At 43.0% G+C, this 26,702-nt stretch overlaps 2 protein-coding genes across 8 annotated transcripts in view; both read left to right on the forward strand.

Annotated features, from left to right (window-relative positions):
- Positions 1-11: 11 nt before the first annotated feature.
- The window catches only part of UBOX5 (U-box domain containing 5), a 38,293-nt gene continuing 11,602 nt past the window's right edge, over positions 12-26,702 (forward strand). For 2 of the 4 annotated variants that reach the window (XM_058685069.1, XM_058685072.1), the window contains exon 1: positions 12-138. The gene's annotated coding sequence lies outside the window, so the exon portion shown is untranslated. Of the gene's footprint in view, positions 139-889; positions 995-2,406; positions 2,514-26,702 lie in introns of those variants that run through there. The other 2 variants (XM_058685071.1, XM_058685070.1) reach the window with 2 other exon arrangements.
- FASTKD5 (FAST kinase domains 5) lies at positions 26-10,435 on the forward strand. Of its 4 annotated transcripts, none has more exons than XM_058685047.1 (2): positions 26-138; positions 7,711-10,435. In XM_058685047.1, the coding sequence occupies exon 2, from the start codon at positions 7,751-7,753 to the stop codon at positions 10,193-10,195; it is 2,445 nt and encodes an 814-aa protein (XP_058541030.1). In that variant the 5' UTR covers positions 26-138; positions 7,711-7,750; the 3' UTR covers positions 10,196-10,435. The 4 variants fall into 4 exon arrangements, with proteins under 4 accessions (XP_058541030.1, XP_058541033.1, XP_058541032.1 ...); XM_058685050.1 differs by lacking the exon at positions 26-138 and adding an exon at positions 176-534; XM_058685049.1 differs by lacking the exon at positions 26-138 and adding an exon at positions 868-994.

Below are 26,702 nucleotides of genomic sequence, written 5' to 3' on the forward strand. Positions count from 1 at the left end.
GCGCAGCAGGCGGAAGTAGCGGGCAGTTGGCCGGAAGTGGAGCTGTGAGGTCCGGGTGTTGCTGGTGGAGTGGCGGTGGCGCGGCAGCTCGCGGGATCCAGGGTCTGGTGTTGCGGCGCCCGTGTTCACCAGGCTCAGGTGAGTGGCGGCGGCCGCGGATGAGGACTCGGCGGCCGCTCCCTGTCCACCTGGGCCTTGGCCGCCTCTCCCGTCCTGGGCGGCGCAGGGCCGGGCGCTTCCGGGCCCGGGCTGCGGACTCCTCTCGCAGGCCCGTTTAGGCAGAATGTCGGCGACCCCGCCACCCCAGAGTTCTGTGACCTTGGACAATCGGTTCGTCTGAATCTTGACTTTTCCTCTGTGAGACGGAGATGATCACTGCCTGCCTCACAGGGCTGTTTTGGGAATCCAGTGAGGTGTTTTGCGGCACTTCGTTACCACACTTAACACGTGCACGCGACCCACTCAGGGATCTGGAGATGGGGTCTGTAGGTCTGGGGTAAGGTTCGAGATGACGCATTCCTGACCAGCTTCCAGGTGAGGCTGATGCCGCTGGTCCGCAGGCCCCTACGGTATTTTGCTTAGTACCCCGGGTCAACTTGAGCCTTCAGTAAATATCAATACAGTGTATATCCTGTCCCCGTTTTTAACAGACGGTTTCTAGTTGCACATACCTAAGGTCGTTATTGATGTCTTCCTCCCTTTTCTCTCCAGAGGTAAGAAAAATAATTGCCCTTTCTCTTTCCGTACAAATCATGACACAGCTCTTCTGTCCTGACTCCGGGAGCTTTGGGCCCTCTTTAAACCAGTTAAACTCTTCCACTTCCTCAGGTCATGCTTCATTGCCTACTCACTGTAAACCCTTGGACAGTGAGTGCTTCTTCCTATGGAGCTGGCAGCCAAGTGCTTTAGCACCAACGTGTCTGGTGTTCTGTGCTCTAGTCATTTGTTGCAGCTGGAATGTGAATTCCTATTTTCCGCACTTGGCTCACACTTGGTGAGTAGTAAGAAAGCCGCTTTTCCAGAACTAGATTGTACAACTCACTGCTCTGAATGGCCTCAGGCAAGCTCTGGCTTGATTTCACTACTGCCTGGGAGACCAAAATGAAATATGGAGACTCAGCGTTGCATAATGCAACAGAGAAGGTGAGGCCTTTGGGAGTTGTGCAGGTCTAGTTTATTTGACGGTATGGTTTTCTTCCCCATCTGTTGCTTTAGCAATCCTTTAGCAGTTCCATTCACATGGGCTGAGAGGACCTGAGTGTCTGCTCTCTGTTGCTATACCCAGAGATTTTCTTTTCTTTTTTCTTTCTTTCTTTCTTTCTTTCTTTCTTTCTTTCTTTCTTTCTTTCTTTCTTTCTTTCTTTCTTTCTTTCTTTTTCTTTCTTCCTTCCTTCCTTTCTTTCTTTCTTTCTTTCTTTCTTTTTTTCTTTCTTTCTTTCTTTCTTTCTTTCTTTCTTTCTTTCCTTCCTTCCTTCCTTCCTTCCTTCCTTCCTTCCTTCTTTCTTTCTTTCTTTCTTTTCTTTCTTTTCTTTCTTTTCTTTCTTTCTTTCTTTTAGCTGAGGGAGAGAGAGAGAATCTCAAGCAGGCTCCATGCCCAATGCAGAGTCCAACCCATGGGGCTCGATCTCACCACCATGAGATCATGACCTGAGCTGACACCAGGAGTCAGTCAAACATTTTACCAACCGAACCACCACCCAGGTGCCCCACGTACCCAGAGATTTTCTAAAGACAGAGTGTGTGGAATCCTTTAAGAGCAGCGGCTCTAACAGTCATCTGTGGGGCCTTCTTGCCATTCTGATAGAGGAATAGCAGAGTCTTAGAAGGGGAGGAAGGGCTATATAAACTAAAAAAAAAAAGTTTCACAGATAATTGTGGTGTGCTGTTTTCTCTGATAAGAGTGGAAACCAGAATGAAGTGAAGGGGATGGGCTGTTAGAGTTGATTTTGGTTTGGCTTAACTCTGGGTGATACTTACGTTGACCTAAACACCTTAGCACTGGTGTTTGACCTTTGTCGTGGCAGTAGTAGTAGATCCCTGTCTTGTAGGCTCTGCTCCAGTGTGGAAACTGAAGCACAGAAGAGTCTAGCCCAGTTAGCATTTGCATTAACAGCTGAGGGTCCTTAGGTCAGTCACTAAGCCCTCACCAGGAGCATTAAACTTGGTAGACTCTTAACACCTAGAGGAAGTTAGTTTTCTGTTTTTTTTAATTCTCAGGGTTGCTCAACAAATTATTTGCTAAGACAAGGTTAGAGTTTGAAGTATTCATTTATTTGTGGCAATTTTACCAGGACATAGGAGGGTTAAACCTTTCTAGCAAAAGGACGGAAATCAGAATTAAGAGAGGAGATCTAGTAACTGGTGAATTAAATATGCTGAGAGTGTTATATACTTAATCTACAGTTAGCATGGCTGTCTTCCACCGTCTGGCTCCCTTCCTCTAACTTCTGGACTGTAGTTTAAAATGAAGCTATTCGGCCTTGCTCAGACCTCTGTACCTGGAAGGTGGAAAGGTAAGATTCCTCACTCCTGTGAAATTACATCATTTAGGGTGGTTGGACAGTGCCAGGGGTCTCTGAGGCTCCATTCTGGTTTGTTAGGACCCCTAAAGAGAGATGGGGAAGAGGATGTACATGTGGCATTAAACTAGGAAAGGAGCTTTGTGCTGATGTCACATGTCTTTGAACCTCTAGAGAACGTGTCAGGCATTATTGATTGGGCATCTGTCTCATACCATTCCCTTTCCAGCTTTTTTCGGGATTCTCTGGGAGTCCTTAAGTAAGGAAGAGCTAACTCTCTCGGCTGTGCTTTCTCTATGTAGGCAACACATCCAGACAGCCTCTCCTTCGCAGTGCCTTTTCTCCTCACTGTTTTGCTTTATTGGTTCTGTATCTTCCATGTGTTTCTTTCCCTTTCTTCCCCACAGCACTCAAGACCAGACTTCCAAAGTGATTATATTTCAGGCATATATTTGTAGATATGGTGTCTATACAGTTACACTAAAACTTGCAAGGTGAAAAAGTAAGTAGCTACTGTTTGCCATTTGCAGTTGGCTCTTCATGTCTCTACGATCCTTTATTTTGTCATCATTTCTGTTACTGGGCGTTCATAAAGAAATTCGAGGGGCGCCTGGGTGGCTCAGTCAGTTAAGCTACGGACTCTTGATTTCAGCTCAGGTCATGATCTCACGGTTCGTGGGTTCGAGCCCTGCATCAGGTTGTGCGCTGACTGTATGGAGCCTACTTGGAATTCTCTTTCTTTCTGACCCTCCCCGCTCGCTTGCTCTCTCTCAAAAATAAACAAACGCTTAAAAAGAAAACAGTAGTTCTATAGACAGTAGGAATTACTTGGGCTAGAAAAACTTTTCAACATTTTCCTTGAAACTTCACGTTACTTTCTTTGAATACTGATTGTCTTCTTGAAGAATACCTTAATTTCCTGTTAGTACATGCATTTTGCAGATTTAATTTTTGTCAAAGTTGTACATGATTTACACAGTCACATAGTTTGATGGACTTATAACACTAAATATTCCCTTTCTCCGTTTTTTTTTTTTTTTCAACTTTTTTTTTTTTTTTTGGGACAGAGAGAGACAGAGCATGAACGGGGGAGGGGCAGAGAGAGAGGGAGACACAGAATCGGAAACAGGCTCCAGGCTCCGAGCCATCAGCCCAGAGCCCGACGCGGGGCTCGAACTCACAGACCGCGAGATGGTGACCTGGTGAAGTCGGACGCTTAACCGACTGCGCCACCCAGGAGCCCCTCTCCATTTTTTTTTTATGGTGATCTCTGATCAGTGATTATGTCATGCTGAAAGCTCAGATGATGCTTAGCAATTTTTAGCAATAAAGTATTTTATAATTAAGATAGGTGTGTTTTTTAGATATAATGCTATTGCACACTTGACAGTCTGCAGTATGGTGTAAACATAACTTTTCTGTGCACTGGAAAACCAGAAAATTCCTTTGACTCACTTTACTGTGACACTCACTTTATTTCAGTAGTCTAGAACTGAATAGCACTATCTCAAGGTAACACCTGTATTAGAGGTGAGAGGGGCTTTTGAGTTCACCCAGTTCAAACGCACCAGCTCCCTGGCATCTGGAAACCCTGTAGATTGGTCAGGATCCTCCCCACTTCTTTGTCTGGAATTTGACTCTTCTTGGCTAGAGTACACACCAGCAATGTGGGTTTGGAATCAGACGATCTTTGATGTCAAACCCCACTCCATCCCTTAGCTGTGTAACCGTCAGCAGGTTCCTTAACCTTGTGAAGTCTCCTTTTCCTCATCTACAACATGGAGACCACAAAACCTACGTTACAGAGAGGTTGTAAGGATTGGAACTATAGGCAGGTAAAAAACCTCATAGTAGGCTCGGCACGGAGGAGGCCCTAAGATAATTGTGGCTGTTGTTTTTTCCATCTTAGGACTTAACCTGTATTTTAGCATTTCAAAAAGAGCCACATTAATTCAAAATGCAGACTCTCTATCACCGAAACAGAAACATTAATGTTCAAGGAAACGGTTCTTTTTTCATTTGAGGAGCATGCACAGTAATTTTATTCATTAAATACGCTTAGGTAGTATTAATTGAAGTAATTTAAATTATTCAATGTACTTTTATTTATTTATTTATTTATTTTTAAAAGTTTATTTAGGGGCGCCTGGGTGGCTCAGTCGGTTGGGCGTCCAACTTCGGCTCAGGTCATGATCTCACAGTTCGTGGGTTCGAGCCCCGCATCAGGCTCTGTGCTGATAGCCTGGACTGCTTCAGATTCTGTGTCTCCTTCTCTCTCTGCCCCTCCCCCACTCACGCTTTGTCTCACTCTGTTTTTCAAAAATAAATAAATGTAAAAAAACAAAAAAACACGTTTATTTATTTTTGAGAGAGAGTGCGTGTTTGCAGGGGGAGGCAGAGAGACAGGGAGACCAGAGAATCCCAAGCAGGCTCCATGCTGTCAGTGCAGAGCCACATGTGGGGCTTGAACTCATGAACCATGACATCATGACCTGAGCCAAAATCGAGAGCCAAGGGGTGCCTGGGTGGCTCAGTCGGTTAAGCGTCCGACTTCGGCTCAGGTCATGATCTCACAGTTGGTGGGTTTGAGCCCTGCATCGGGCTCTGTGCTGACAGCTCAGAGCCTAGAGTCTGTTTCAGATTCTGTGTCTCCCTCTCTCTCTGCCCCTCCCCTGTTCACTGTGTCTCAAGAATAAACAAAAAAAAATTAAAAAATAACAAACAAAATCGAGAGTCAGATGCTTACCCTACTGAACTACCAAGGTGTCCCTAATGTGTTTTAAAATTATATTGTTTGGGATGCCTGGGTCACTCAGTCGGGGAAGCATCCAACTTCAGCTCAGGTCATGATCTCACAGTTTGTGGGTTCAAACCCCATATAGGCTCTGTGCTGACAGCTCGAAGCCTAGAGCCTGCTTTGGATTCTGTGTCTCCCCCTCTGTCCCTCCCCTGCTCATGCTCTCTCTCTCTCTCTCTCTCTCTCTCTCAAAAATAAACATTAAAAAAACTTTTTTTTAATAAAAAATAATACTATATTATTTATCGGGTTGCCTGGGAGGCTCAGTCGGTTGACTCTTGATTTCAGCTCAGGTCATGATCCCAGGGTTGTGGGATGGGGCCCTGTAACAGGCTCTGTGCTGAATTTGGAATTCTGCTTGGAATTCTCTTTCTCCTTCTGCACCTCCCCTCTCTCCCCCTTCTAGGGCGTGTGCGCACTCACTCTCTCAAATAAAAATGAAATTTAAAAAAATTATATTATTTATAAAGGTATTTGTTAAATTCATATACTCTTCTGTATTAACAGTTTCAATGCCAATAAAGAAGGAAAAGTTAATTTATATCAAAGATATAATGGAAAGTCTCCCCACAAAGAAGTTATATAGTTCCTTTCCTTTCATATAAGTGTATTTTAGGTGATGGCACTCATTTGTGTTCTGTTTGTTCCACTGAGTATTTGTATGTGTGTTTTCTCATGTTGATGCTTGCCACACACTTATCCTGTAAGCCAGCCCCCTCCTTCTGGATGGACACTTATATTGTTTTCAGTTTTTTGCTTTTTTTTTCTTAAACATTTTATTTTTAAGTAATCTACACGTAATGTGGGGCTTGAACTTACAACCCCAAGATTCAAATTGCACACTCTGCCGACTCAGCCAGCCAGGCACCCCGATTTTTTGCTTTAGAGTAGCACAGTTATTTTGTTAAAAAAAAAAGTTTTGTTCCTTCCCCCCTCCCCCCCCCCCAAGTTATTTCTTCCGAACTAGTTCCCAAGGTGTGATGAAGGTCTACAGATTTGAACAGTTGGTTGAGCATCCGACTTTTGATTTTGGCTCAGGTCATGATCCCAGGGTTGTGGGATTGAGCCCTGTATCAGGCTCTGCTTGGAGCGTAGCACCTCCTTGAGATTCTCTGTCTCTCTCTCTCCCTCTCCCCCTCTCCCTCTCTTAAAAAAACAAAAAACAGAGGGGTAGATTTGGGCTCCTGGACCATAGTTTGCTGACACCTGGTCTGTAACATCTGGACCCATAGATTGAAACTTGGTAGACGGAATGGTCCACAAGGTCATAGTAAAGATGTAAGCGTACAAAGATTTCATGTGAAAGAATTCTCCTCTGGTTCACAAAGAAAGTAGAGCATACGTTCCTACCATCCAGAGAAGCCTGTGTAGCTCACAAAGCCACTGGCCTGCCCTGTGGTCACCTGGTTCTCATGCTATGGGCTCTGGAAGGAAGAAGAGGTTGACAGGGGAGTTGGGCAGGTATTTCAGAAAGTCACCCTTGCGCCCTCAGAACGCGCAGGGGATTCTGTGCAGCAACAAGCCTGTCAAGTCCACATCTTGGCAGCTCAGGGCTCACTGGGTTTTGCTTGTCAGGCGTTGGCATTTATCAAGTGGGAGGAAAGCTAAAAGCCTTTAGAGAAAGCAAGAGTATAGCAGAGTCTGTTTCGTAGGCTCTCCTGGTTTCTACCATGGGGGAAAGTGGGACCTGCACTGCTAGAGGCAAGATTTCAGCACCTGACTCCCTGGCAGCATTGCTAATCAGCTGCCTCCAGAGGAAAGCTGTGCTGCTCCCCTTCCACGTCAGCGGGGCAGGCGTGTGAGTTGGTGTTTCCTGAACCGTGAACCCAGCTTTGAGATGCTTTTTGCTTCCCACCCATGAATTGACAGCAGAGCTTCAGGCTGCTGCCTTCTGCCACCAAAATGAGTTTTTGAGTATATGTCCTAAATGCGTGCCTCTCTGCGATAGTGGTTCAAAGTCTGTGATAAGTCGCCTGGACAGGAGAATAGGCATCTTCTGGCAGGTGCAGGAGCAGCATCAGAAAACAGTTGAGTAAGGTGTGGGAAATGAGCATTAGAAAACAATTCTGTAGTCAAAAGTTTTATGCTTAGGAACAAGGAGGGTTATTGTGGGTATAATGAATTAAACTTTACATCAGGTCCCGCTTTTTACTTTTGGTGTTAGCGCAGCAGCTTTAACCAACTTTCTTGTTCTCCCAAGTGGGCCCTTTATGCATTGATATCAAGGAGAAGCAGTTTGTAGCCTTGATGTATGCTGTCTTGTCATTTGGGCATTCACTAGCATTGAACTCACTTGAGTGGACAGCAATGTAGTTTAATCCATTTCTTATAATGTGTAAATTTTGGTATTGTGATAGGTGGAAGCCACTTATTCTTCATCTACCCTTTTTTCAGTATCTGGCACCACCAATTCTGGCCCAGTCATTTGTGACCCATGGCTCTTGCGATATGCCGAAGATTTCCAGGTAGTTTCTGTGGAATGCCTCCCTGTCCAGCTCTAATCAAGCACCATGTAAACAAGAAATTGCCTGGACAAACCTGTAAGGACTGTGTTCTGACTGCCAAAACGATCAGTACTGACACCAGAACAACAGCCACTCTCAAGTTGTTAAAACCTTTAGGATATCGAGCGTTTTGCAGTCCTTTTGCCTACAGCACAGCCCAAAGTGTGACATATTGGAATGTGGGAAGCTACACACAGCCGAGGGGACAGGAGCCTCCAGAACACAGCGGCTTCTGCCATCCTGCCAAAAAAGTTGAGAACATTCATAGCATTTCCTCCTCTCAGAGGATCCTGACGACCAGCAGTACCTTCCCAGGTTTGGAATTCAGGAGGACTTCTGCCTCTAAGGCCAGCACGTTGAAGCCGGGCTCACACAGGGCTGCGGGAGTTGAAGACGATATAGAAATTTTTGATTCCTTTGAAGACCCCCGAGGTTTCCTACAGCTAAGACCAGAGTACCAGCTTCACAGCTATAACAGATCTGAGACTTGCCAGCCCCTGTCTGTTTCGGAAGGTGAATTAATTTTGCACAAAGTCACAGTTCATCAAGATAATCTCCAGCCTCAAGTCATTGCTGATTATTTCTGTAAGCTGAGCTCTTTGCCTGCAGAGCAGCATCCTGTTTTGCTGTCCAGCACCAGCTTTGCTTTGCTCTGCCAGCTGAGTGTGAAAAACATACAGTTCTTTGATGTCCCGGAGTTGATCAGTATTTTGAAGGCCTTTGTCAGTTTGGGAATCCCTCACTCCCATTCAGTGCTAGGTGTGTATGAAATCAGATTTTGCAGTAAGGTGTGGGAGATGAGTCTGGATCAACTTCTCTTGGTGGCTGATCTCTGGCGAAACTTGGGTCGCAGAGTACCTCGGTTTTTAAAAATCTTTTTTAGTTATCTTAATCTGCACTGGAAAGACCTATCCTTGTCCCAGCTGATTCACTTAATTTATATTATAGGTGAAAGTCGTCAGGCACCCCAAGACCTAATGCAAAAACTGGAATCATTGATTCTCAAGTACATAGATTTGATCAACTTAGAGGAGGTTGGTACAATCTGTTTGGGGTTCTTTAAATCAAGTAGTAATCTCTCTGAATACGTCATGCGGAGAATTGGAGACTTGGCTTGTGCTGACATGCAGCATCTGAGCAGTTATGCCTTAGTGAATATTCTTAAGATGTTCCGTTTCACTCACGTGGATCACGGAAATTTCATGAAGCAATTTGGCCAGATTGCTCCTCAGCGAATCCCTTTTCTAGGAGTTCAGGGTGTCATGCACCTGACTCTTGCTTGCTCAGCCTTACGCATCCTGGATGAAGGGATAATGAACGCTGTGGCTGCTTCTTTGCCTCCAAGGGTGGCATATTGCCGAAGTAAAGATGTTGCCAAGATTCTGTGGTCATTTGGAACTCTGAATTATAAGCCACCCAATACAGAAGAGTTTTATTCCAGCCTGATAAATGAGATTCACAGAAAGATGCCTGAGTTCAGTCGATATCCAGAACACCTGCTCACCTGCCTGCTGGGCCTGGCATTCTCTGAGTACTTTCCATTAGAGCTCATCAATTTTGCTTTGAGTCCAGGGTTCGTCAAGTTAGCTCAGGAGAGAAGTAAGTTTGAACTCACTAAGGAGCTATATACTCTTGATGGTACCGTTGGCATCGAGTGTCTAGATTACAGAGGCAATCGTCTTAGTGCTCACCTTCAGCAAGAGGGGTCGGAAATGCTGTGGAATTTAGCAAGGAAGGATATGTGCTCAAAGCCTGAATTCCTGGAAGCTCTCTTTTTACTAGAGAACATGTTGGGTGGGCCCCAGTACATCAAACACCATATGATTTTGCCTCATACCCGATCTTCTGACTTAGAGGTCCAGCTTGATGTTAACATGAAGCCATTACCCTTTAACAAAGAAGCCATACCAATTAAGGATGAAGCCAAATTAAGGCTTAAGCATGTGGGAGTCAGCATTACAGATGATTTGATGAATCAGCTACTAAAAGGGAAATCAAGAGAATGTTTCCAGGGAGAGATTGCATCAGAGACTGAACAGCGGGAAAGGGAATTAGAGAACGCACCTATACCTTTGGGGACCTCCCTTTGCAATGTGGCAGACAGATTGGGGGCTATGGAGATGGCTGGCCCTTGTCCCCCAGCTTGCATGCAGGCCCCACAAGTGAAGCTGGCTATTCAGTTGACAAATAAAAACCAGTACTGCTATGGTTCCAGGGATCTGCTTGGACTGCACAATATGAAGAGGCGGCAGCTGAATCGGCTTGGGTACCGTGTAGTAGAGGTATCCCACTGGGAATGGCTCCCACTGTTGAAACGAACTCGCTTAGAAAAGCTGATGTTCCTCCATGAGAAAGTGTTCACCTCTGCTCTCTGAAGGGCTTTCAGGGACATTGTTACTCATAAAGGCTATCGAGGTATACTATGCAAGGTGCTGGGAAACAGTTACAAAAGCCAGCATGTAGGTTTGGTAATAAAATCATCTGTTGAAGAGAGTTGTGCTCTTGTCAATGGCAGAGTGACGTTTGTGTGTTACATGAATTAATTGTAACCTGGCCCCATTGTACAAGTTGTTGCTAATTTGTGCAGGTAACTAATAAACATCGTAAATTCCCTATTTTCAAGTAAGTCCTGTCTTATTTTTCTTCCTCTGTTTACTGGCCTTATCTCATGATTATTTTGCATTTGTAAGATAAAAGGGTAGTCAGACATTGTCAAAGCTAATTTTTAAAAAATGGTTTTCATATACTTTATTTTAAAATAAGAATCTTTTGGGGTGCCTGGGTAGCTCAGTCAGTTAAGCATTCGACTTCAACTCAGGTCATGATCTCACAGTTCATGAGTTTAAAGCTCCATGTCGGGCTCTGCGCTGACAGCTCAGAGCCTGGAGCCTGTTTCAGATTCTGTGTCTCCTCTCTCTGCCCCTCCCTTGCTTGTGTTCTCTCTCAAAAGTAAAAAGTAAATAAATAAACATTTAAAAAAATAAGGATCTTTTACAGCTTAATTTACATTTCAAGATTCCCCCCCCCCCCCAACCATGTTCTCTTCACACCCTTTAAAATTAAAGTCTCATTCTCCTTTAGATTTGGTTGGTTGTCCTTAGTTGCTGGTTCTTCCTGTTTTAAACAGCCAGGATTAATGTCATTATCTTAGCTTAATTAATGTCATTCTCTTAGCCCCCCTTCTTCTGCATTTCTACTTCTCTTGAATAAGTTCTCCCTCTCCCCACCCTTCCTCTGGGATATTGTCTCTCTAAAATTGGACTTAGAAGAGTAGAATTAAATGACTGCCTGTTGGGCCATTGATTCCCAAATCTGATGACCGGGCAGAACGTTGTTCATGACAAGTAACTCAGACAAGAAGGAAATGCATTGCCTCCCATGAGGTGGGCTTCAGGTTTGGTTGCATTAGAGTTGCAAGCGTAAAGAGGTTGTATACATAGACTCTATATATTTGTATGCAACTTAATACAAGTAACCTTTGTAAACATTTGGGATGTGTGAGAATGTTAAAAAGGATCCCTGCCCCCATTATTTAGGCCTCCTCTCAAAGCCCGCTTCCCTGCCTGTGCTAAAACAGTACTCCCAGTGGCTTGTGTTTGTGCTCTGTCATCTTCAGTTTCGTTTTCCTCACCGCACTCAGCATCAGAAATTACTCTTTATGTGTTTACTTATTACTTTCCCTGTTGGAAGGTGGCCCTTTGAGTTAACTTTGTCTAGTTAACTAGTTAATTTGTCTCCGGTGCCTTGAATGGGTCCTGGCACAGAGATGATGATGTTTAGTGAGTATGGTGTGGGAATTTAGAGTGGCTGGGCTTTGCTGGAGAGTTGGGGTGGAAAGAAGGCAGAGGGTGAGGCTAGAGAGGTAGAGCAGATCTGGGTCACAACTAACGGCATTGCTAAAGAGCCTAAGTCTGTAGGGACTGGATTTTTTTTTAAAGGAGTTTTAAGTCAGCATAACTGGGCAGATTCATGTTGTGGAACGGTTAGGTTAAAATAATAGAACTAGATTGGGGGTGGGGGTGCATGAGATACATCAGAATATTTCACAAATGTGTGCAACAGCTCAGGTGAGAGATAATGAGGGCCAGAACTATGGAATGGCAAGTCTGAGTTTCAGAGATGTTTGGAAGGGGGAAAAGGCAAGACTTGCTAATTGGGTGAATTAGGGGATGATGATTTTGGTGCCTACATTGATACGGAGTCCTCAACTAAAATTGGAACCAAAGCAGGAGAGGTGTTTGGTTAGAGGGTTAATCTGTGCTGATCATGCTAAGATGAGCCTCCAGGCAGAAATCTCCAGGCTGGGGTCTCAAATGGGGATGAGGACAGGTGGCTGTCAGAACCACAAGTGAGTGAAGTTGCCTGGGACAGGCGGGAAGGAGGTTATTGTGGGTTGGGGAGCAGGAGAGAGAAGATAACCAAGAATAGAATACCAGCATTCTGGTATTCTGGTAGGGAGGACCAAGTAAAGGGGACCCAGTGGTAAAGATAACAAAAGAAGACATAATTAGACTTCAGGAAAAATGGTAGCATAGAAGTTTGTCAAGGGTCCCCAAACCACCCTCACTAGAAGGATTCACGGAACTCAGGAAAGCTGTTACATTTACAGTTACAGTTTAATTACAATGAAAGGCTACAGATTAAAATCAGCAAAGGAAAAAGACACATAGTGTGGAGTCTGGGAGAGACCAGGCACAAGCTTCTGGTTGTCCACTTCCGGTGGAGTCATGTGGACAGCTCTTAATTTCATCCCAGCAATGATGCCAACATTTACCAATACTGCCGACCAGGGAAAGCTCACCTGAGCCTGCGCAGGGTTTTTATTGAGGGGGGTCTGTCATGTAGGCATGGAGTACCCACGTGGCTGACCTCATTTGGTCCCCATCCCTATCAGAGGGCCAACTGATAAAGCATGGCCCAAGGCCCCCACTATTGGTATAAACTGTCTGGTATAAACTGAGACCCAAGGTCTCAGGTGTATGCAGACAGTCTTAACATGAAGGATGTTCAGAGTTTAGAGATTATCCCTAAGGAGCTGGTGAAGGAGCCAGTTTTTTTGGAATGTGCAGGATTTGAACAGACCAAACCTGCTGAGTTAAACTTTTGCTGCACAGAAGCCAATGGGAAAGGAGAATATTGCAAAAAGGAGATGATTTGCACCATGTCAGTTGCTGGGGAGAGAGCAGTTAAGGCAAGAACCAGAAATCTCCAGTAAATTTGGCAACTTGGACATCACTGATGGCATTAACAATAGCAGTTTGAGTTGGATTGTTAGGGCAAAAGCCAGACACTCCTGTTGAATAATGAGAGTTAAGGAATGGGTTGCAAATGCTGACACAATTCCTTGAGAACTTTTGAAGAGAAGGGGAACCTTGAGCAGGATGCACAGTGAGACTAGGATCGCCAGATGAAACACAGAATGCCTAGTTAAGTTTGAATTTCAGATAAGTAACGGATAATGTTTTGTGGTAAAATACAGATAAAATTGGCCATTTTGTAGAAAAGTGTGTCATTCAGTGACAGTGCATTGATGGTGTTGTGCAACCAATCACCACTATCTAGTTCAAGAACATTTTTTCACCCCAAAAGAAAACTCCATACCCATTAAGCAGTGATTCCACATACGCCCCCCCCCCCACACCCACCGCACCCCCAGCCCCCACCCCAGACCCTGTCAATTACTAATCTGCTTTCTGTCTCTGTGGATATGCCTATTTTGGATATTTCCAAAAAGTGGAATTATATAATATGTAACCTCTTGTGTGTGACTTCCTTTACTTAGTGTAATATTACCAAGATTTATCCATGTTATGGTATGCACCAGTACTTCCTTACTTACAGCTGAATAACAGTGGGTTGTGTGGGCATACCCTGTCTTACCCATTTATCAGTTGATTGACACTGGGTTTTTCTACTTTTTGGCTATTGTGAATAGTGCCGCTGTAAACATTTACGTGCATGTTTTACTTGAACACCTGTTTTCAGTACTTTGGGTATATACCTAGGAGTGAAATTGCTGAGTTATATGTTAATTCTATATTTAAATTATTGAGGAACTACCAGACTTTTCCACAGTGGCTATACCATTTTACATTTCTAGCAGCAAGGTATTAGGGTTCCACTTTCTCCACATCTTTGCTAAACTTGTTATTTTCTGTGTTTTCTTTTTTTTTTCTTTTTTCTTTTATTTTTGAGAGACCAAGTATGAGTGGGGAGGGGCAGAGAGAAAGGGAGACACAATCAGAAGCAGGCTCTAGGCTCTGAGCTGTCAGCACAGAGCCTGACGCGGGCTCAAACCCACGAGCTGCAAGATCGTGACCTGAGCTGAAATCAGAGGCCCAACCGACTGAGCTATCCATGCATGCATGTGTTTTATTTTTTAATAGCCATCCTACCGAGTGTGGAGTGGTATGTCATTGTGGCTTTGATTTGTATTTCCCTAGTGACTAATGGTGCTTATCATCTTTCCCTCCCTCCTTTCCTTCCTTCCTTCCTTCCTTCCTTCCTTCCTTCCTTCCTTCCTTCCTTCCTTCCTTCCTTCCTTCCTTCCTTCCTTCCTTCCTGTCTTTCTCCATGCCCAGTGTGGGGCTTGAATTCACGACCTTGTGGTCAAGAGTCACACACTCTACTGTCTGAGCCAGCCAGGTGCCCCTAGCATCTTTCAATGTTACCAATACCGAGTCTCTAGTCCATGAACAGAGATGGCTTTCTATTTATTTTGGTCTTCTTTAATTTCTTTCAGTAACATTTTACAGTTTTCAGTGTAGAAGTCTTGTACCTCCTTAGTTACATTTATTCCTAAGCATTTTATTCTTTTTAGTGCTATTGTAAATGGACTTTTTGTCTGTATATCTTTATGAATTACTTGTTGCTAGTGTTTAGAAATATGGATGATTTATCCTTCATTTTTGCCTAATTATTTTATTAGCTATAAGAGTTTTTGTGTGTGTGTTGATTCTTTAGGATTTTCTTTTTTTTTTTTTTTTCAACGTTTTTTATTTATTTTTGGGACAGAGAGAGACAGAGCATGAACGGGGGAGGGGCAGAGAGAGAGGGAGACACAGAATCGGAAACAGGCTCCAGTCTCCGAGCCATCAGCCCAGAGCCTGACGCGGGGCTCGAACTCACAGACCGCGAGATCGTGACCTGGCTGAAGTCCGACGCTTAACCGACTGCGCCACCCAGGCGCCCCGATTCTTTAGGATTTTCTACGTACAGGATCATATAATCTTTGGATAGAGAGAGTTTTGCTTTTTTCTTTCTACTTTCCACCTTTTTATTTTTCTTGCCTACTAGTGAGAGCTTCTTGTATGAAATTGAATAGAATTGTTTCTGAGCTTATGGGGAATTCTTTAAGTCTTTCACCATGGAGTATATCAGCTGTGAGTTTTTCATGAATGCCCTTTATTATGTTAAGGAAGTTCCTTTCTGAGTTTGCTGAATGTGCAATAAAGAATTTTTTAGCGTAGGTCACAATAATACATAGGACATTCTTGTACTAAAAGAAAATAATCCATTGTTTATCTGTTTTCAGATTTAAGTGGATACTTTTTATCTTTATTTGCTAAATTGCAACACTGAGAAAAATACAGCACCAAGGCAAGGTTTGTTTTGTTTTGTTTTAATGTTTATTTATTTTTGAGAGAGTGTGAGCCAAGGAGGGGCAGAAGATCCAAAGTGGGCTTTGCACTGAGAGCAGTGAGCCCAATGTGGGACTCGAACTCACCATACATGAGATCATGACTTGAGCTGAAGTTGAACGCTCAACCTGCTGAGCCTCGGCAAGGTTTTTTGAGGGGACTGTTGAGGGCAGAAGAAACTTGAATGTTCCTTACCTGTTGAGGAAAGGTCCAGTAGTCAGAGATAAGCTGAGGATTCAGGAGAGAGGCAAGAACAGATGGAATAAGGTTCAAGGGTCAGGTTTGTAAATGAAGAGCATAGCTGCTTCAGCTGGGTTTCCATAGAATTTTGCTGATACTGCTATTAAGGTGATGAGTAAGTGGTATTAGAATCTTTGGTTCATGTCCTTGTTTTGAGACGGTGGGTCTCTTAAAATTAAGAGACCCATCTGTGCCTTGTTTTGAGCCTATGCGTTTCTTAAAAGTTGTATCTACCTGTGCCTAGCAGTATGCCTTGCACATATTAAGCCCTTGAAGGGTAAATGGGCTCCAAGCACCTAAGATTGCAAGCTGCAAACTTCTGGGTGCACACCTGTGTTCTGGTTGGTCTTCTGTGCACCTCTCATTGGTGGATGACTGTGTGGGATGTGCGGGGACAGCTGTCTTTCATTATAACCAGCTCTAAGAAAAATGCACACAAGTCACATTTTTTTTCATGGATGGACAAGTAACTCAATTTAGAAATTATAAGAAGTATTGTACTTCTGTAAAAGCTGAAGTGCCCAATTTGTAAAATTGCTCAGTGCATTGGTATTCCACCCACTCTATGAGGTTAAATGCTTTTCTCTTATTTGACAGGTAATCTTTTCTTCTTTTTTTCCCTCTGTAACCTGTTTGAGCCTAGTCTTTAAAATATGTCTATCTGCCAGAATTACTTTCCATTACGTTTTTGTGAGACTCAAAAATCCGGTTGTATAACTCAGCTATGGCACTTTTTAGGCCAAAGGAAAATGGATGCTAAGGTGTTCAGAAAGTGTCATGGTCACCTTATTCTCTTCTGAATCATGCCTCCACACTTGCCTACCCCCCTGTTCTGAGTCCTCAACCACAAAAAGGTTTACTTAGCTGCTTCAAGCTCCAAGGAAGCACAGATTGAAACCTTCCAGATAGGGTGACCAACTGGTTCCACTTTGGGACCTGGGACTTTTCTGGTGTTAGCACAGAAAGTTCTGCATTGGAAAAGCCCTTAATCCAAGATAGACTGCATGGTTGATCACCCTACCTTTGGATTCCTTCCCAGCCCTTCCCTTTCCCTTTCTCTTATTCAGCCTGCATCCTGGGAAGCAGAGGAGAAAGGTCTGTCTCCACCTGGTCATCCAGTTCTATAGGGACTCTAAGCTGCAAGAAATACCCTGAACATTGCATCTAGAGCCTCAGTCCTCTCGGATATCTTCCTGTACCCCAGGAACCCAGTGCAATTGTTTAACTACTTACATGTACTTTAAACACACAAAAGGGAAAATAGAGTAGCCCACCACTCTAATCTGTTGCATATTTTAAATTTCTGCATGGCCACCATTACCTCCCAAATTATTCGTGTGTACATATTCCTAAATACAGATTTTTAACAAATGTGTGATCATAATACTTCTGTTTTGTGTCTCTAAAATTTTATATATAGTTTTGTAATTTTTCTTCATAGACAGTATTTATCATTTTAGTGGCAGGTACACCAAGAATAAACGTGTCACTCAAATATGTCTTACGGTGTGGGTAGTGGGATTCACTGGACTTTTCACTTGACCCTAGAAACCCATTTTTGGTCTTAGATCTGGGTAAAGAATTTTAAGACTTCCATGATAATAGAGATTTGGATTTAGGGGCACCTAAATCCTGGCTGGCTCAGTAGGTAGAGCATGCAACTCTTGATTTTGGGATTGTAAATTCGAGCCCCACATTGGGTGTAGAGATTACTTGAAAGTAAAATTTTCAGGGGCGCCTGGGTGGCTCAGTCGGTTGCAAGCCTGACTTTGATTTCAGCTCGGGTCATGATCCCAGGCTGTGGGATCGAGCCCTGTGTCGGATTCTGCTCTGAGTGTGGAGCCTGCTTAAGATTCTCTCTCTTTCCTCCTCTCTCCCTCTGCCCATCTTGTATTCTCTCTAAAATAATAATAAGAAGAAAATAAAATCTGTAAGATAAAAGGCTTCTTAGAGGAGTGTACCAGGGATTCTTGTGATGGAACCTTTGTCTTGACTGTGGTGGTGATTACACAAATCCATACATGGCGATAATATTGCATAGAACTGAATACACAGGCAAACATGCATGAATGCATGTAAACTGGGGAAATTGAATAAGATCACAGATTGTATCATTGCCAGCTTCCTGGTTGGGATGCTGTGCTGTAGCTATGCAAGATGTTACCATTAGGGAAAACTGGTTAAAGGGTACATGGAATCTCCGTATTGTTTCTTACAACTGCACTTGAGTCTGCAATGATCTTAAAATAAAAAGTTAATTAAAATCTCTGAAAAGAAAAGATTTCTTTGGGGTGCCTGACTGGCTCAGTGGGTGGAGAATGCAACTCTTAATCTCAGGGTCATGAGTTTGAGCCCCAGGTTTGGGAGTAGTTTACTTAAAGAAAAAAAAAAAAGACTTCTTTGGAGGGTAGCTTTGAAATCCTTGTAAGATTGTAATATGTTATACATAGTTCAGTTTACTCCTTCCTCCTCTTTAAGAATGCCCCTCCCTCAAAAAAAAAAAAAAAAAAAAGGTAACAATAAAGGAAGAAAATGCCCAGGGAGGGAGAAACTAAGATTCCTAGTTATTTCTAAGTAGTTTGTACTTTGTACTCATCTTTGATGCCTTCAGGAAGCCATTTGCAAAGATAGCCCCTGAGGTAGTACATAGAAGGAGCTGGAACCCCTTGAAGGGTGAATTGCCTCTAAGTGCTTCGGAATTGCTTTGTCATCTAGGAGGTTAATGGCAGGCTTTTCATTGGTGTCAGTTCTTTCCCAGGTTGTAAGCCTTCTATGACTTCCCTCTGGCCGGTAGCTTTCAAACTTTTTTTTACTGCAGAACTTAGTAAGAAATGTCTTTTACATCAAAACCCAGACTAATAGGGGTGACTGGCTGGCTCAGTCAGTAGAGCATGTGACTCTTGATTTTGGGGTCGTGAGCTCAGGCTCCACGTGGTGTATGGAGATTACTTAAGGAAGAAACTCAGATTGATAGAAATACAGTTTCAATTATATATGAAACAAGTTTCATAAAACACTGCCCGCCTTCATGTATGATACACCTGACTCTATTCTACTGAATTTTTTAAAATTCTGGCTATGTCTCAGTAATGTGAGTTCTTGATTCTTCATCTGCAATTTGGGGGAAAAAACACTGCCTCAGACCACCAAGTGAAGTAGTCTAAAGCCCGTTAGCGTCACATTCAAAGCCCTGCCCATCTCAGTGCACCTGCCTCTCCAGCCCTGCCTCCTCTTCCCCTTCTAGCTGAGCGGCATATTCCACATTTTCTAAACCAGCCTCACAGTCCCATCTCTATGCCTTTGCTGCTACAGGTCCCTCTCCCTAGTGTCCTTCCCCTGTTGTTCCAGTTCTTACCCTCCTGGCTCCCATAGTCCAGCACATGTTGTCCAATGTACGATTAGTATGTAGTATCTGTCCCATCTCAGAGTTGTCATGAGGTCAGGCATGTGTCTTAGCTGTCTCCAATTCAGACATTACTTCTGTGAATTCTTCCCTGAATTCTGGGTATACTTTTGGCCAGTATTCTTACTTTTTTTTTTTCATCAAAAGCCACAATAAGAAATTTTATATTGGATCTAGTATATAATTTGTTATATGTATTTGTATAAAACTGAAGCAAAGTTTTCACGAAGGTAGGGGTGCCAGGCTGTCCCAGTTGGTGGAACGTGCAACTCTTGATCTTGGGGTTGTGAGTTCAAGCCCTACTTTGGGTATAGAGATTAGTTAAAAATCTTAAAGTTTCATGAGGGGCACCTGGGTGGCTTAGGTCATGATCCTGTGGTTTGTGGGTTTGAGTCCTGAGTTGGGATCTGCTCTGCTTGGGATTCATTTTCTCTCTCTCTCTCTCTCTCTCCCCCCTTCTTCCCCCTCTGCTGCTACCTCTCTCTCTCTCTCTCTCTCTCTCTCTCTCAGAAATAAACATTTAAAAAAACGTTTCATGAAATAATTTCCATATTATGTGCACTTTGATATTTTATATTCTCTTTCAGTTAATATTTCTTTCCTTCAACCCATAACTTGATTTCAAAACCACAAACTGAAAAACATTCACTTAGACCATCCTCCCTACTCTGAATGTCATTTGCAGAGAGCTCTGTTATAGACTCTTACATTCCATAATCACTGTTGGAAGGAGGTCCTTCGTGCCTCAAGACTTGAGGACAGGACCATTTCGTTTATTTTTCCTTTTCCTTCTCTTCTTTCATTTCCTTTCACAAGACTTGTAGAGAATATTTATTGCAGTATTTTTTAATAGTGAAAAATTACAAACAACATAGGTAATAGAGCAATGGAGAAGCAAGCTGTTTTAGTCGTGCAGTTGAATGCTGTGAGTAAACTAGAAACCCACATTTGAGCATGGAAAACCTTGGATGAATCATGCTGAATGGAAAGCCAGTCGTGACATGGTGTGCCTGTTATAATACCCTTAAGGTACGGTAAAAATATACAAGACTGCTGCATACCAATGCTGATTTGAATGAGAGACACCGAACTTCAGATAGAGCTTATCTCTTGATAAAAAAAAAAAAAAAAAAAAAAAAAAAGGAGACAAATAGGATTAGTGGTGGCTTTTGTTTGTATCTTTTTTTTTTTTTTTTTTTTTTTTTTAAGAGAGAGCTGTGGTAAGTGCAAGCTCCAGTGGGGTAGGGGCAGAGGGAGAGAAAGAATCTTTAAGCAGGTTCCATGATCAGTGCAGAGCCTGATGCAGACTTGGCCATGAGACCATGACCTGAGCCTAAATCAAGAGTTGGATGCTCAATAGGGGTGTCTGGGTGGCTCAGTCGGTTGAGCGTCCAACTTCAGCTCAGGTCATGATCTCACAGTTTGTGGGTTTGAGCCCCACGTTGGGCTCTGTGCTGACAGCTCAGAGCCTGGAGCCTGCTTCGGATTCTGTGTCTCCCTCTCTCTGCCCCTCCCCAGCTTGCACTCTGTCTCTCTCTCTCAAAAATAAACATTTTAAAAAATTAAAAAAAAAAGAGTTGGACGCTCAACCAACTGAGCCACCCAGGCACCTCTGTATCTTTTCAATTTTGTTCTTAACACTGAAATGAGAAGCAAATGTGGCAAAATGTTTACATTTACTAAATCTAGGTGGTGGGTATAAGAGTGTTTACTATATTCTTTACCTTTTTAATCTGAAATATTTTGTTTAAAAAAAGAAAAAAAATCACTGTAATGAAAATTGACTTGTATGGGTTTTTTTTTACACATTTTATTTTATTTTTTAGTTTTTAAAGTTTATTTATTTTGAGAGAGCACAAGCAGGGTAGGGGCAGAGAGAGGAGAGGAGAGAAAATCCCAAGCCAGCTCCGCACTGTCAATGCACAGCCCCATGTAGGTCTTGAACTCATGAGCCACCAGATCATGACCTGAGCTGAAATCAAAGGTCGGATGCTTAACCAACTGAGCCACCCAGGCACCCCATAAGATTTTATTTATTTATTTTTTTTTTTTTAATTTTTTTTTTCAACGTTTTTTATTTATTTTTGGGACAGAGAGAGACAGAGCATGAACGGGGGAGGGGCAGAGAGAGGGAGACACAGAATTGGAAACAGGCTCCAGGCTCCGAGCTGTCAGCACAGAGCCCGACGCGGGGCTCGAACTCACGGACCGCGAGATCGTGACCTGGCTGAAGTCGGACGCTTAACCGACTGCGCCACCCAGGCGCCCCTAAGATTTTATTTTTAAGTGATATTTATACCCAACATGGGGCTCAAACTCATAACCCCAAGATCAAGGGTCACATTCTCTACTGACTAAGCCAGCCAGGCATCCCATTTTAAAAGATAGATAGATGTACGTATGTATGTATGTGTGTATGTGAGCTCTACACCCAACATGGGGCTCGAACTCACGATCCTGAGGTTAGGAATCACATGCTCTACTGACTGAGCCAGCCATAGAATTTACATGTATATTATCTGCTTATAAACCTGTATTACCTTGCTGTCTTATAAATACCTCTGTTGTCTGGCTCCAGGCTACTTCTCTGAACAGCAGGGCAGTTTAGCCATAATGCATGGCCCCTAGGTTATACTCAGACCCAGTCTCTCTTGTACTGAGATGCCAAATTTGGAAATGGAGGCTCTCATTTTTAAGTATTTACTGGAGTAAATTTGTAAGTAAATAAATATTTGTGAGAGTTCATCATGTAACCTGTCATTTCCCAGGCAGGGCTGTGGAGAGCCTTCCTGGGTGAGGCTGTCTGCATTTCCAGTATGTTGAGCCATTCTTTTTTTCCAGATTAAGCATTAAGGCTGGAGGCACTTGACCTTAAAAGATCAGGAGTGTGGGAACCAGAGAGGTGCTAAGATCACACAAGACCTTTATGGAAGCCAGAGCCCTATAGAATCCTACAGTATTTGGACATCACTATTTCCCAAAGAAACATACTATCATTTGTAAGATGTTTTAAAAAGGGTCTGCCACTCTTCTTACATGGCACAGTACCTTGTTTCCATTTGATCTCCATTTTTCATTTGTTTCAGTCACATTTCCTCCCATTCTTCTTATTAACAGGCTTTATTTTTTTAGAGTGGTTTTAGGTGTACAGAAAAATCAAGCATATAATACAGAGAGTTCTCATATACTTCCTCTACCTTGCACCCAGTTTCTACTGTTAGTAACATCTTGCATTAGCATGGCACTTTTGTTACAATTGGTGAGCCTATATTGATACATTATTATTAACTGAAGTTCATAATTTACATTAAGGATCATTCAGTTGTATGGTTCTGTGGATTTTGACAGATGTGTAATGTCACGTATCTACTCTTACAATATCATACAGAATAGTTTCCCCACTTGACCATTTCATTGTCTAAGTTTTTCTTTAAATGTTCAGAGAGAGAGAGCATGAGCATGCTCGGGAGCAGGGGAGGGGGCAGAAAGAGAGGGAGAGAGAGAATCCCAAGCAGGCTCCGTGCTGCCAGCGCAGAGCTTGACTCAGGCTTCATCTCACGAACTGTGGGATCATGCCCTGAGCCCAGACATTTAACCGGCTGAGCCACCCACGCATTCCCTGGCCATTTAATTGTTATCTCATACTCCAGTGCCTAGTACCGGGTTTATAAGTGTATATGAATGGGCAGTAATATCTTGTCTAAATATGAGCAATCAAATTCAGTAGAATTTGAAAAACATTTAAAGAACAATCTGCCACAACCACATAGAGCCTATCCTAGGAATAAAAAGATGGTTTAAAATTAGAAAAATGTGCCATCTCTCATTAGTCTGTCAGATAAGAAAAATAATAAAACTCAATATATAGAGAAATTCAGAATTCAAAGCCTATCCCTGATTTTCAAAAAACTCTGAAAATTAGCATGCTTTATTAGCATAAAAAGAATATTTCAATCAGCATTATTTCAAAGATGATACACTGGAAGCATTTTCTAATGGGAACAAAAACAAGCATGGCAACTCTTATTATTTCATATAATTCTGGAAGTTCTAGCTAATGTCATAAGATGAGAGACAAGTAAGAGTTACCATTTTGAGAAGGAGGCTCTCATTATTGAGATTGTAGACCCTCCCCGCAAAAAACCCCGACTGAAAATCTGTTAAAATCAATTGGTTTAATAAGCCAACTGAACACATAATGGATACCCAAATGAAAAAGTTTCCTATATATAGCAAAACTGGTTATGAAAACTTATGGGATAAAAGGATCCTGTTAATAAATAGCCACCTTCACAAGAAACATGCACGACCTCTTAAGAAAAAAGTCAGGGGTGCCTCAGTTGGTTGAGTATCTGACTTCGACTCAGGTCTGATCTCACTGTTCATGGGTTCGAGCCCCACGTTGGGCTCTGTGCTGATGGCTCAGAGCCTGGAGCCTCCTTCAGATTCTGTGTCTCCCTTTCTCTCTCAAAAAGAAACATAGAAAAAAAAAGTCAAAATTGTACTAAGACAAAAAATCGACTTAAGATTTTTATCTTAATATTCTAATAGTAAAAACTTGCCAGCAACCTAAATGTCCACCAAAAGGAGAATGGTTTGTTGGTAATTTTACTCTCTCTTGTTCCATAATGATTTTAAGGTAGCTTTCACAATATATTTACACTATGACATAAAAATAAGTGAAGAATTCAGGCAAAGAGAAATCTGGAGGGATGGGCCACAGGTTTATTCCGAGCTTTCTAGTGGCCAAAATAAAGGAAACATCATAATCAATTATATGATTCATATTCACACCATGTAATATTGAGTTGAAAAAAGAACAACAACTGTTCCTAGTACTGAAACCAAAAAGAGAATTTTCTCATGGGTCTTAAAGAGAGGTTACTATGCAGAGTAAAGAGTGATCATCTTAACAACCTAATAAAACGGCAGCCATAGAGGTATTTCATTTTTAAAAATTATTAATGTTTATTTATTTTGGGGGTGGGGTAGGAGCAGAGAGAAGGAGACAAGGATCCCAAGCAGGCTCCACACTGACAGCAGAGAGCCCAGTGTGGGGCTTGAACTCACGAACTGTGAGATTATGACCTGAGCCGAAGTTCGAGGCTTAACCGATGACAGAGCCTCCCAGGTGCCCCTAGAGGTGTTCCCTTCCCTGCTGACGGGCCACATGGAAGTAGTTGGTAAAGCTGTTTGTGGTGGGGTGAGGAGTGTGGTGAAGGTTGTGGCTGGGATTTGAACATGAGGATGATCCAGTACACTGCCCTGAAGAGCAGCTCAATGGGGAAGTACAGTATAGACAGTAAATTATGGTTCCCCGCTGATGTGTCATTGCCATCCTGGTATCCTGTGAATTTTGACAGATAGGCCACTACATTTTCATCAGTGTGTTACATTTATCTTTGCTACGGCTGAGGGTCCACACTCCTAAGCAGTCTGTCAGATGGTGATGTGGGACATGAATGTGGGACCAGGGGTGCCAGGCAGGAAGCAAGAGGTGCCACTTAAGCTGGCATGACAAGGAATTTAATGTGGATGGACTGAACAGTCTCCATAAACATTCTCTCAGATTAGATTCTGGTAAGTGCTGCATCAAACAAACAGCCTGTGTCTGGTCAGATGCTTTAATGGTTGGCTAATGGAATTAACAACCTCTTGGAAAGGTTGAAAAGCCCCATGAGGTAATATGCTCGAATAGAGGGCTAGCTTATCTAGATTTTCCTCACAAAACAATTTGAGGCTTGATCCAATACATGTTGGAAGGGACAGTCAAGGTTTCCAAATTTCTACATTTAGAGCATAGCCACGTTAAGTTTGGGAGAATTAATTAAAAAAAAAAAAATGAATGATACCAAAGCCTAACCTAAGTAAGAGGGGAAAAAAAAGTTGTAAGGTGTCCATGTAAGTTCCTGGTAAGTCCTTCAAGGTAAATGGTGTCCAAATAGATAGTAACCAGAGTTTGTTTGGAAGGTTTGGAATCTCAGTCCCAGCTTAACCTCTCTTTAAGCCACAGTTTCTTCATCTGCAAAAGAAAGACATTAGTAACCACTTTAGGGCTAACCAGTGGGTAAGATTAAAATGGAATGAAATTTCTGGTGGCCTTCTCTAAGCCATTTTATGTATGTGCCTTTCTAGCTGGAGTTGTTTTGCTGCTAGAGGGTCCTTGTGTCTTAACTCACTGGGAATCATTTGTGTTGGCTGAGAGTGCAGATAAAACCTTGTAAATTATCATATTGATTGGAGGGACAGTCCAGTTCTTCCCCTTTCAGGGGTCAGAGGTGGGATTTTTAAAGTTATGAGATGACTGGAGTTTGAAAGCCCTTGGACTCGTCCTCTCATCCTGGAGAGATGAGATCCTCTCATCCTGGACTCGTCCTCTCATCTCCAGTCCCTCCACAGGAGCAGGCATCTGGTGAGAGCTGAGCCGGGGTTAAAGGCAAAGTGCAGGCTGGTCCTGAGGGTGGTCACTTCTGGTCAATTTGATTTCACACTGCCATTTACAATTGAGTTGGGTCCTCAGATAATTTTGAAAACTTTTCTATTTGGCTTCATACTCACAGGTGAGCCCTTCATCATGGCTTGAGGAGGACCCCTACCCAACTTGTTCTGGTTCTGGCATTTAAGTTCTCAGATTAATTTCATGATATGTAGAATAAATCAAAGTTAGAAGACTGCAGTGTGAAATGTCCAAGAAGATAACAAGGAGATAGGCAGGTAAATGTTAGTGAAATCAGTGCCTCCCACTGGGAAATCAGCACTTCCAGGGCTGACATTATTATTCTGCCAGTTTGTTTTTGTGCCTGAAAGTTGGAGGGAGAAAAGGCCTAAGGAGTGGACAGTGGAGTGGAGGTGCTGGCACTCTAGGGGCCCTTTATCTCACTGTCAACCACCTCTCAGTATGCTCATGTTATAACACGGTATAACACAATTTCTGTCTCTTTGCTTTTTTAAAAAATTTTTTTAAATATTTATTTATTTTAGAGACAGGGCACAAGCAGGGGAGGGGCAGAGAGAGCCGAAGACAGAATCCGAAGCAGGCTGCAGGCTCTGAGCTGTCAGCGCAGAGCCCGACGTGGGGCATGAACCCATGAACCATGAAATCATGACCTGAGCCAAAGTCAGACACCCAACCGACTGAGCCACCCAGGCGCCCCTCTTTGCTTGTTCTTACCAAAGCCCTGTCCGACCCATCAGGACAAAGTTGGGAGGAGAGGGCTGCCTGCAGCAGTGCAAGCAAAGCTTCTCGAACCTGGACCCGAGTGGCTGAGCTCGCCTTTTGCTCAGAGCCAGCCCAGTTCTGCACTTGCACACCTCTGTTGTGTCACCATCTGTGTCACTATCCTCTGTTTTCCTTTGGCATCATAGGCTTGCTTTTCCAGGAGAAATATTTTGTTTCCTAGGTCTGAGCTTTATATTCATGTTACTACTTCCATATTCAGTTAATGGCTTAATTGTGCATTTAAAACAAAACAAAAACTTAATAAGAAGCCACTTCCCTAGTTGGACAGGAGAATTGAGGGCATTGCTTCTCTGAATGTGCTCTGGTTTCCTGGCCAAGAAGAGGTACATACAAGGCCCCTGAGAATATTTGCAGATGCA

This window comes from Neofelis nebulosa, chromosome 9 (genome assembly GCF_028018385.1).
Source record: "Neofelis nebulosa isolate mNeoNeb1 chromosome 9, mNeoNeb1.pri, whole genome shotgun sequence".
Classification (NCBI taxonomy): Eukaryota; Metazoa; Chordata; class Mammalia; order Carnivora; family Felidae; genus Neofelis; species Neofelis nebulosa.